Source organism: Oncorhynchus kisutch, linkage group LG8 (assembly GCF_002021735.2).
Source record: "Oncorhynchus kisutch isolate 150728-3 linkage group LG8, Okis_V2, whole genome shotgun sequence".
NCBI classification, from domain to species: Eukaryota; Metazoa; Chordata; class Actinopteri; order Salmoniformes; family Salmonidae; genus Oncorhynchus; species Oncorhynchus kisutch.
Genome location: NC_034181.2, coordinates 67,202,743 through 67,214,808, shown reverse-complemented (window position 1 = coordinate 67,214,808; position 12,066 = coordinate 67,202,743). Strand labels below are relative to the sequence as shown.

At 42.2% G+C, this 12,066-nt stretch overlaps 2 protein-coding genes across 6 annotated transcripts in view; both read left to right on the top strand.

Annotated features, from left to right (window-relative positions):
• The window catches only part of LOC109894996 (myocardial zonula adherens protein-like), a 28,970-nt gene extending 24,820 nt beyond the window's left edge, over positions 1-4,150 (top strand). For 4 of the 5 annotated variants that reach the window (XM_031830936.1, XM_020488653.2, XM_020488652.2 and 1 more), the window contains 7 exons: positions 1,290-1,415; positions 1,917-2,045; positions 2,169-2,263; positions 2,355-2,460; positions 2,594-2,677; positions 2,963-3,069; positions 3,168-4,150. In XM_031830936.1, the coding sequence (XP_031686796.1) occupies positions 1,290-1,415; positions 1,917-2,045; positions 2,169-2,263; positions 2,355-2,460; positions 2,594-2,677; positions 2,963-3,069; positions 3,168-3,582 (1,062 nt within the window). In that variant the 3' untranslated portion in view covers positions 3,583-4,150. The remainder of the gene's footprint in view (positions 1-1,289; positions 1,416-1,916; positions 2,046-2,168; positions 2,264-2,354; positions 2,461-2,593; positions 2,678-2,962; positions 3,070-3,167) is intronic. The other variant, XM_031830937.1, reaches the window with a different exon arrangement.
• Positions 4,151-6,887: 2,737 nt separating this feature from the next.
• Positions 6,888-10,668, top strand: polr2m (RNA polymerase II subunit M). The gene is given in 5 exon segments (XM_031830935.1): positions 6,888-7,222; positions 8,657-9,101; positions 9,103-9,266; positions 9,392-9,623; positions 9,966-10,668. Coding segments are annotated over 5 exon segments (1,107 nt in total). The 5' UTR covers positions 6,888-7,100; the 3' UTR covers positions 10,110-10,668.
• Positions 10,669-12,066: the final 1,398 nt, after the last annotated feature.

The window sequence follows — 12,066 nt, the reverse complement described above, 5'->3', positions numbered from 1 at the left end:
CATCTGCAGCAGTCAGTGCATTCACACTTCTTGCGCAGAGCTGTTGTCAAGGAAGTGAGTTTGTGTTTATACAGGACCTTCCGCCCTCACCTACCGTCAATCAATCATGTCAATGCGGAGCGATAGAGCCCTTTCTGAGTTTGCAAACATTGCTGGACGAGGACGATGCGTGCAAATTGATGGCAGAACAAGAGGGAGCCAACAAAAAAAGCCTATATTTACATGTTGCTAATGAGTGCATTTCACACTACTTTTGGATTATAATTGGATTGTAAGGCTCGTATGAATGTACTGCTTAATGTAATGTTTGTGTCATCCTCGCAAATCAACTGCATTATACTTAAAACACTTTTTGACTATATATTTGGCTAGCTTTTGCTACACCATAAATCATTCCAGCTAACAACAGCTGCATCCAAAATAGTTATTTTGCAAAGATCAAAACCAAATATAATCTTAGCGTCTGTTCAAGTAAGAATCAAAACATAATTGTAAGCGTATGAAAACTCCCCAAAGTTATATTGTTTAGAATTAATAAACACCTAAATCTAAAGTTAAGTACATATGGCATATTGTAATCATTTTTTAATTACTAGCCGGGGTCCCCATTGATTTAATTAGTCAGTCTCACTCAAGTATCATATTAAAACCTGCAAATATTTCTCTCCACTTTATGGAAAAATTAGTAGAATTGCATGAAATTAGTTGTAAAATTACAAAATCTCTCCGCCCTACGACAAAATGTGAAGAATTGCAGTAAACTTGCTTTAAAACTGCAAAATTTGCTGTACGCTCCATTGCAAAATGTGTAGAATTGCATGAAATTAACTAAAACATAAAAAAATTCTCTCCACTGTCAAGAGGGGCTGCTAAAATGTTTTGCTTGCAATATGATTGATATCTCTCTCTGGCTTACTCTGTTCAATTCATTTCTCTCTCTACTTCAGTCTCAGAATGCTCTGCTTGATTTCACACACTTCACCCTCTGGTTATTTCATTCAACGTTCGATGTGACTCCCCCGATCCTTTGACTGATTGCCTTCTCTGACCTAGTTTGTCTGCTCTGACCGCTGAACACTCAACTTCAATTCTATGTGATGATGAATAACAGGTTATTGACAGACAGTTCAAGCTCAAAGAACCAGTCCTCCAGATTTGAACTATTAACATTCATGCCGGACTCACTAGAAAAATACAGAATCAATAGACATTTCTACATTGTCTTTAGCAAGTCTTTGAATCGTCACATTGTTGTATGAAATTGACCGATGTGTGCTTGTGTTGTCCAGGTGGAATCGTCTCAGGAGGCCAACAGCCATGCAGTGCAGGAGGTGACAGCGAGGCTACAGAGACAGTATGAGGAGAGACTTCAGGAGGAGCAGAGGAAACACAGAGAGGAGATAGAGAAGCTACAGGTACTGCTGAGTCTCTTTCTGATATCACTTCACCCAAGCCCCTGCCTGAAGAGAAAGGGTGGTGATTGATTAATCATGTGAAAAGTAAGGATGGTGATGTTTTCATCATCTTACATGTTCATGAAACGTGTATATGTAGACCACAGGAGGCTGCTGAGGGGAGAACAGCTCATAATAATGTCCGGAATGGAGCAAATGGAAGGGAAACCATGTGTTTGATACCATTCCATTGATTCTGCTCCCACCATTACCATGTTCTCACCAATGAAAGTGCCACCAACCTCCTGTGATGTAAACAGTATAAAAGGTTCCAGTATCACTCTGCTCATACAAGTGGTATGAGTCTCCCTCTAGTGGTACAAGTAACTCACTATGGTACTGTTAAATGTAGAGTAGTCTAACTTCCAAGTGTTGATATGATAATGAGCCCAGATTAAATTTTATGTTCTCTGCCTTAAAGCTTTTAATACATTTTGTTTACCATCAATATATTTCAACTAGGCCCAAATTGACGAGTATATTAGGCGATTAGAGGAGGAAGAGAAGAATGCTAAGATTGCAGAGGCCAAGATTGCTGAAAGGGACCAGAGGATCAGTGAGGTGGAGCGCCTGCTGGACTGTATGGGACAGGTAAGACCCAGAATAACGCATGCAATAATGCATGCAACATTATCTTTATATCTATAGTATTTACTGTAGATGTAATATTTCAAGTCCTTTGGGCAAGAATACTATAATATGTCTTTTTTGTAGGAAAGGGGCCATCTTCAGAATAAACTGCAGGAATGTGAACAGCGTCTACGCTCGATGGAGGTGACATACAAAACAGATGCAACTGTAGCAAAGAGGTACAAATGCCAAAACAAAAATGGCATTTTACATGTTCCATCCCATTGAAATGATATACTGAAGTAATAACACTATAATTCATTATTACAGTTCTCAAAAGTTGGAAGAGGAGGCAGGGGAGCTCCGTGAGAGAATCAAACACCTGAATGACATGGTGTTCTGTCAGCAGAGGAAGGTCAAAGGCATGATAGAGGAGGTGAATGACTAAGAAAAGTCTGTCTCTCTCACACACTCTTTCTGTCTCACTGTCAATGGAAACATGAGTACACTGACAAATGTTATACTGATATGCAACGTTTGTTTCTTTTTTTCATCTTGAAAATGTAAAGGTTGAATCATTACGAGCTAAATTGGCACAGAAGGACATGTTCATCTCAGAGCTTCTGGACAGAATTGCTATTGTGGAGTGTGAGGTGAGACTGGACTGCCACCACACTATGTACTGTCCACTTCCCGAACCATTATGAATGTATGGTGTGGTTTTCAAAACTTTAACTTTATGGGTGCATTCATGTCCAGCGTTCTCCTATGTTTCAGATTGTCAATCTGTTTGTTGTGCTTTGACATTACTCTACCTCTAAATTCAGTGTTGCACCTTTTGTGACATCATCTGTCTCTGTCTGGTCCACTTGGATTACATCACATCCGCCTCATTTGCATGGATCTGACTTTGTTCCTTCCTCTTTTCTTCTTCCTAGAATAATGAGTTAGAAGACAAGCTGAAGTATTTTATGTCTGTACAGAGTGTGCCAAGGGAAGTTGTGCAAACCAGAGAGATAGGAGTGGCCTGTGATCTGCTCCCAAGGTATGAACCACTGGTTCTACTATACATGTGGCTTCATTTCCTGTAGTTGGGTTTCTCTTTTAAGTTTCTCATTCTGTTTTCTCATTTTACTTCCACAGAACTGAAATACAGGGGTATGAGGTTGTAACTAACCAACCCAGACAAACCCCAATCCGTCCCTCTTCTACAGAATACCTAGGACAGTCTAGGACATTCAGATCAGGTCCACCGCCACCCAGCAGACTGGAGTCTAGTTTACTGAGGTACTCTCCTCCTGAGTACAGTAGGTATCTGTCAACCAACTCAAGATCCTTTGGAACACTAACCAGTCCAACGCTGTCTTCGACTGGCCCGCTAAGCCCTGATCAGTCCAGTACAGAAGAGTCTGCCTCAGTTCAAATCACAGATACAGCCTCAAGTCCAGAGGTGGACATTTCAGCCACATCCTGTTCTCGAGCAAGATCAAGCCCATCCAAAATCAACACACCTTTCATGAAACTTATAGAAATAACAGCAAAGATTAACATTGAGTAATCACATGAAGAAATATTTTTTATGAAGGCTATTCAGTATACTGCATAAGGGACAATGTTGCATATTGTGTAAATAGTCTACTGTTCTGTAAATAATACTTGAAAGTATCCTTTTGAAGAATTATGTTTTGTTTTGTTTACAGTGAATGTTCTTGTGTGGTTTATGGAATTCTGAATTCACTATCATGTATGAAGGTTTATATTTATACTGTATCTTTTCTGACATTTTTTAGTTTGCACTGTATAAATGAGATGCAATATTAGTCAAATTATGTACAAAATATGTAAAATATATATACTTTGTGCCTTTATTAACAGCTTAATCATTGATACTCCACAACGGTGATGATAATCGGTTGTTTTTTATCTATTGGATAATATTTAACTATATCTGACAAACTGAAGAACTGTATTTCTAATGATTGCCATCCCTGAGCCACTGGTATCAGTAATTTGTCTACACTGCCAGGACTGTGTATATGAGAAGTTATGATAATCATGATGTGCCTTTCTTGAATGATACTCATTCCGTGCATACTAATAAAATCAGTGTATGTTTTGAAAATGTGCCATTTTACCATTGTGGTGTTTTTATAATCATTCATGAAAATGTTCACTGTCCAGTGGCTGATTGTTCATTTTGTGAAGCTTTCAGGTAGGTTATATGTAGCATACAATGGTTTATGTATACACTAGATGACTATAGGGGGCACTGTGTTGAAGCCAACATGACTCAATCTTGCCACTCTGCCACCGTTTAAAATAATAGTTTTGGAACCTATAGAAATGCACTTATTAATGTCTACATTAGTTTTTGCCATAATTATTCTATTAGTGACACTGTAATGCATACTTTGAAATTATATTATGTGGGCTAAACATAAAAGGTTAAAATATATAAAACATTTGACTTAAAGTATATATATTTTTAGATTACTAATATTTTTAGATTACCCACTACAACTAAATTCTTAAATACATGTAATTTTGTCCTTGAGATATTTAATTTAAATATTGTAGAATTCCAAGCATTCCTAAGTAGCAGCTGTATACCACCCTTCATCCCACTGCTGGCTTGCTTCTGAAACTTAGTACGAATGATCCTGCTTGGTCTCAAGATGAAACACCAGATGCTGCTGGAAGTGGTGTTGTAGGGCAAGTAGGTGGCACCCTGTCTAAATATCACAATGATTGGGGACATTTCCCTGTGTAGGGTGCAATCTTTTGGCTGGGATGTTAAATGGTTGTCCTTACTCTCCATGGCACTTATTGTAGGGGTGTTACCCCTGGTGTCCTGGCTAAATTCCCAATCTGGCCCTAATACCATCACAGTCACCTAATCATCCCGTTTACAATTGGCTCATTCATCCCCCTGTAACTATTCCCCAGGTTGTTGCTGTGAATGTGTTCTCAGTCAATTTACCTGGTAAAATAAGGGTAAAATAAAAAATAAATGGAGGAATGCTCCTATTGGGGAGTGCCAAGCATCAGCAATCCAAGTTTTATAAAGTCATTGGTCGCATCAGTGTAATCTTTACTTCTCAACGCTGGGTGGCGCCATCTGATCAATTATCTGCGTTTCATCTCTATTTACATGCCATATGATATGAAGCAGCTTTGAAAGTATTTTACTGCAAGGTAAGCAAATACATGAATGTAGGTAAATAACACGTAGTTTATGCCATACTACTAGCTCCAAGAAAATATTCAAACACAAACGAAGGCTTGTGTGGAGCAGTAACTTACTATAGATTCCTAAAATGTAACCAACTTCTATGGTATGATCATTGGACACTGTGTTAACTAACCTCCAGACGAGCTTCAATGCCATACAACTCTCCTTCCGTGGCCTCCAACTCCGCTTAAATGCAAGTAAAACCAAATGCATGCTCTTCAACCGATCGCTGCCCGCCCGCCCGCCCAGCATCACTACTCTGGACGGCTCTGACTTAGAATATGTGGACAACTACAAATACCTAGGTGTCTGGTTAGACTGTAAACTATCCTTCCTGACTCACATTAAGCATCTACAATCCAAAATTAAATCTTGAATCGGCTTCCTATTTCGCAACAAAGCATCCTTCACTCATGCTGCCAAACATACCCTGTAAAACGAACAATCCTACAGATCCTCGACTTTGGCGTTGTCATTTACAAAACAGCTGCCAACACTACTCAGCAAATTGGATGCAGTCTATCACATTGCCATCCATTTTGTCACCAAAGCCCCATATACTACCCACCACTGCGACCTGTATGCTCTCGTTGGCTGGCCCTCGCTTCATACTCGTCACCAAACCCACTGGTTACAGGTTATCTACAAGTCTCTGCTAGGTAAAGCCCCGCCTTATCTCAGGTCACTGGTCACCATAGCAGCACCCACCCGTAGCATGCGCTCCAGAAGGTATATTTGACTGTTCACCCCCAAAGCCAATTCCTACTTTGGCCGCCTTTCCTTCCAGTTCTCTGCTGCCAATGACTAGAATGAAATGCAAAAATCACTGAGCCGGAGACTCTTGCCTCCCTCACTAGCTTTAAGCACCAGCTGTCTGAGCAGCTCACAGATCAATGCACCTGTACATAGCCCATCTGTAAATAGCCCATCCAACTACCTCATCCCCATACTATATTTATTTATTTATCTTGCTCCTTTGCACCCCTGTATCTCTACTTGCACATTCATCTTTTGCACATCAATCACTCTAGTGTCTAATTGGTATATTGTAATTACTTCGCCACCATGACCTCTTTATTGCCCTACCTCCCTTTTCTTACCTCATTTGCACACACTATAGTTTTTCTTCAACTGTATTATTGACTGTATGTTTTGTTTATTCCATGTGTAACTCTGTGTTGTTGTATGTGTCAAACTGCTTTGCTTTATTCTTGGCCAGGTCGCAGTTGTAAATGAGAACTTGTTCTAAACTTGCCTACCTGGCTAAATAAAGGTGAAAAAAAAATAATAATAATTGTCGGTACTTGTCTGTCTTGCTGAGTTTTGATGTAGTCTTTTCCCAACAATGTCAAGTTAGGAAGTGTAATATGATTAGATAGGTTTAAAAAGTGGAATGGGGTGGTGTGTTTTTTCTATTTTTATAGAGGGCAAATAGTTGACAGGACAATTTTAATTTTCCCCAATTTTGAATGACCGTATAAATAATTTATTGTAGGTAGGCCGTGAATGGCCTCACACACCAGTACAATAGGTGGCGGGGTATGCACCTAAAAGTTGGACGCGATCCGCCAACCAAATCCTAAAGGAAAAGAAGAAGAATATTGAAGGTAACGTACTTCCGTACTACTTCCGGTTACAATGAAAGCGCGCCGGCTACGTAGCTACCAAAATACAAATTCAATCTAACAGACAGCTGAAGATGAAAGTATATTTTATTGAACAACATAATCCCGTTAAGTGTAACGCTAATGGACTAACAAAGTCAGGTTTTTATAGGGTAATTTGAGCTATTCGGTAAACTTATTTGGGCGGGTTTTAGACTAGTAGCTACTAGCTAGCTAACAATGTTCTCGTCATCGTGGGCAGCTCCATCAGAACGCCAGGGGCAAGTGGGGGTTCTCAAAACCAAGAGCAAAGAAGAACTTGGTGAATTACTGTCACGCCAAGATAAATTATTATCTAACAAGTATGTAACTTCATATCATTCATCTGACAGAAGCTAACTCAAATGATTCATTAGCTGCTACAACAACATTACATTCTTCTAGAAACTTCCAGCTGTTGGCTAGACAGTGGTGCCAGTTTTGGCGCATGTGTGTATATCAAATCAAATGTATTTTTATAGCCCTTCGTACATCAGCTGATATCTCAAAGTGCTGTACAGAAACCCAGCCTAAAACCCCAAACAGCAAGCAATGCAGGTGTAGAAGCACGGTGGCTAGGAAAAACTCCCTAGAAAGGCCAAAACCTAGGAAGAAACCTAGAGAGGAACCAGGCTATGTGGGGTGGCCAGTCCTCTTCTGGCTGTGCCGGGTGGAAATTATAACAGAACATGGCCAAGATGTTCAAATGTTCATAAATGGTCGTATAATAATAAGGCAGAACAGTTGAAACTGGAGCAGCAGCACGGTCAGATGGACTGGGGACAGCAAGGAGTCATCATGTCAGGTAGTCCTGGGGCATGGTCCTCCGAGAGAGAGAAAAAAAGACAGAATTAGAGAGAGCTTATGTGGGGTGGCCAGTCCTCTTCTGGCTGTGCCGGGTGGAGATTATAACAGAACATGGCCAAGATGTTCATAAATGATCAGCATGTTCGAATAATAAGAAGGCAGAACAGTTGAAACTGGAGCAGCAGCACGGCCAGGTGGACTGGGGACAGCAAGGAGTCATCATGTCAGGTAATCCTGGGGCATGGTCCTAGGGCTCAGGTCCTCCGAGAGAGAGGGGAGAATTAGAGAACGCACACTTAGATTCACACAGGACACCGAATAGGACAGGAGAAGTACTCCAGATATAACAAACTGACCCTAGCCCCCCGACACATAAACTACTGCAGCATAAATACTGGAGGCTGAGACAGGAGGGGTCAGGAGACACTGTGGACCCATCCGAGGACACCTGGACAGGGCCCCGGACTGTCCGGACAGGACACCCGGACAGGGCCAAACAGGAAGGATATAACCCCACCCACTTTGCCAAAGCACAGCCCCCACACCACTAGAGGGATATCTTCAACCACCAACTTACCATCCTGAGACAGGGCCGAGTATAGCCCACAAAGATCTCCGCCATGGCACAACCCAAGGGGGGTTGTGCTATCCGCCTCAATGTAGGCTAGCTGATGTTACTTCAACTAGGGAAATGCGTTTTACCCTGAACCTGGCATTCCTTTGTTTTTACTATCACTGCCAACTACATTTTCTTAAAGTTGAGCTGAAAGCAGTGGTTAGTTATTCGTTATTTCTCGTGCTTCTACACCTGCATTGCTTGCTGTTTGGGGTTTTAGGCTGGGTTTCTGTACAGCACTTTGAGATATCAGCTGATGTACGAAGGGCTATATAAATACATTTGATTTGATTTGATTTGTTGACAGACTGATTTGATATGTTGTTATCAACAGGGGGTTCATACAGACCCTTCCAGACAAAGGGAAGAAGATCTCAGACTTTGCAGAGAGATTATGCCTTGCTCTTGCCCACAATGAAGAAGAGGAGATGAAGCAATATATGCTGTCATCTGTCAGGACAGAGCTGCAGTCTAAATACCAGCAGACTTTGATACAAAGACAACGTGGTAGCCAGAATAAACCAGAAACTTCCAAACATAGGAGACAAGCTGGGGACACAGCTCCTGGAAATGTCCAAGGATTGGACGTCTCACCTCTGTCACCTAATGTTCAGGAGAGCAAAATAGTTGACACGTTGCAAGAAGACAGTGTGTCCAAAGTATCTGCTGCTGAAACCTTGGAGGTGGCCCAGGCTGGTGTTGATGCAGGGGCCTCTCTAGACTCTGACAGGACAAAAGAGAGCGACCTAGCGGAGGCCTTGCAGAGGGTCACTGTCTGATCACTCAACTGGCTCGAGTGGATCCCCTAAAGACACATTCAACAGACCTGCTACTAGCAACCCCTTCCTTGGAAGGCAGCCACAGAAGATACCACAGTACATAGAAGTCCTGGCGAGGACTGAGAAGGACCCGGCTATGAGGAGACAGAAGTATAAGCCTAATCTGTATGTCCACTTTGTATGAAAGTATTTAAGAATACTGTATAGTTCAGTGATGCTGCCTTTAGTTATGGCAATGCACTTGTATTCTCACCAACTAACTCTTATATTAACTCTTGTAATGTTTGCAGGTTTGCCCACAACACAGATGGCTGCCCGTCAGGGTCTCTGTCACCCAGCCAATCCCCTGGAGGCTTATTACCATCACCAGTGCTCTCCGTTGAGGCCAGGAGGGAGCAAGACAGGAAGCACATTGACGACATCACTGCGGCCAGGCTGGCACTGCTCCACTACAGCTCTGCCCAGCTGCTGACACTGGAGCAGTCAGCTAACCTGCTACTCGAGCAGACCAGGAAACACCAGGTGAGTGGCCCCTGGGAATGTCTGACACAACAGAGGAACATTAAGGTCTGTCCAACAACACCAAAATGCTCACTGCTCAAGGTAACAGTTACTCCTGATCAGGTGTACGATCAGATTACATGAGGGAATTAAATGTGTTATAAGTGTTGAGGCAACGTCTACCTTCCTATTCCATTATCACCACAAAAACACTGTGCTCATCTAATGATGAACACTCCTTATGCTACTTCCATTCATGGTATAGTATAGCAGCCTAATACTTACTGCTAAGCACTTGCTCATTTTTCAGGTTAATTACCCTATCAATGTCAGCATCTCTCCTGTATTGTGTGTTTCCCTCAGGATTTGCAGGCCAAGCTGGCAGCCCAGAAGCTGTCTGAGGGGCTGAGGTTCAGCACTGGGAGCTATGTTGTGGAAGGGGGCCCACTGGGCGCCTACAGGGAGGTTCATGACGACGTAGCCCAGCTTTCCTCAGAGGAAGACTAATCCGGGGGGGGGGGCCGCAGCAAGGAAACTCAGGTGACCCCTGACCTCTGAGACAACAGTCTCTGTGCCCTGCATCAGGGCCTATGGAAGGAAGGGGATTGGCAATTCAAAGACGAGAGGCCTGCCTGAGGAGATGGAAAGGGTCATGGGCATCGGGTGGTTTTGAAGGCACAGTGGGTGTCCCTGTCTTGTTTATCCAGGGAGGTGAATTGTGTGGGTCTTGGTTCACCATCAGTAATTCACTGAGTTGTCACCCAGTCAGCATCCTGTCCAGTTTATCAGAGCTGCCACAGAACCTTAGGCCTCCCGTTGGGTGATGTGTTAGCCTCTTGCAGGGAGCATTAGGTATGCTATCTCACCATGTTGTCAGAGAGTAAAAGATCAGTTGTGTGATGAGGCTGCTACAGTATTGTCTGGTATTGTTGACTCCCATGGTGGTTGCATTTCCAAAAGACAAAAGTATTGACTGTATGCATGTGAGAAATATAAAGAAAATATTTTTTGTATGATCTTTTTCTAAAGTGTTTCTGATTGAAAATAAAAATCTGTTCTTACCATATTTTGGTTGATCATATTCTTGAAATGGGAACAAATCATCATAGCCCTAAGTTCTGTGAGCTCTGAAAATAAAGATGGTAGTGGTTAATTGCGGTCTAAGACGGAGCAGCGTGCTGACATTTTCCAGCAGAATGTTTTCTTAACCCTGCCACAGTTTGATGAGAGCTATGACTCCGCTGTCATTTAAACCCTGTGATGTTATCAGTGGAGAAATCTGTGACATGCTTTAGAAGATTAATATATGGTCTAGTGAAATATTGCAGCTTGATGGAATCTGGCCCAATGGCTGAAATGCATCTGGCTTGAATTTGGCTCATGTTACTTCCCGGAGTGGCAGGGTATGATGGGATGGCAGCAGACTGACATACCATTTTTCAGCTTTTTTCTTACTAATGCTGATAAGGAGTGCCAGCAACATTAAAAACTCTTCCCAAACATCCATTCCCATCACCTACAGTCCAATCCTCCCTAGTAGTTATACAGAACCATTTTAACTTTATTATGATTCAGGAATTTTAATGAGGAGAAAGAGAAGTGATTGAGGCGAGCTCAGGGGAAATGAGGGAGAATTCATGTTGGTCTGTCTGAGCTCCATGGTTGATGCCCCTTGATAACCCCTGGTAATTGCTGCTGAGCCATTGGTGGGAGCTGCTATAGAAAAAAGCACCATCTGGCTGCTGTGTGTTTAGACACAGGTCTGATGGACTCCAGAAAGCTCTGCTCCGACGTCCAATAATAAATATGTCAGCGAGCTCAGGAGAGGATCTTCCTCGTACTGGTATTAATTAAGCCTACCTTGCTTACATAAATGTGGAGACTGTTACCAATTACGGGGTTGCATTTTTCCTACAGCTTTGCTCCATGGTTTCTGGCCTGCACTATCACTCACAAGTACATTGATATGTCTGAGCTGGAACCAAGCATGCGTTCTATGTCCAGAGCCTTTAAGTTGTTCGTTTGGGAGGTTGCTTATAGTTGTGGTGAATCCCACACTTCTTACCTCAGATTAATAAACTGCTCAGCTAGTCTGCAAGTGATTTGCTCTAACTGTGTGTCCGAAATCACACATCTCTAGGGAGCTGGAATAATTTGGACTTGGGAAGGGGAAATGGCATATGATTTTAAAACTGCCTGTTCAAAGAGCCAGCTCGGCCGTACAGTGAACAGTGATGTATAGACTGGCATTAAGCTCAATCTCAGTTAAATGATTGCATTATCTTACGTTTGCCATGTTACAAAGTCTGAGGTCATACAATTTTGTTCAATTCTCTCCCCTCTATGTTTTTTTTTTTTTTCTCAAAGCACAAAGGATATGAAATAATGCAGCAGTCAGCAGCTTTGTAATGGTAGTTTATCTTCCCCTTCCCAATTACAACCAGCTCTGCCTCCTCTTACTGGG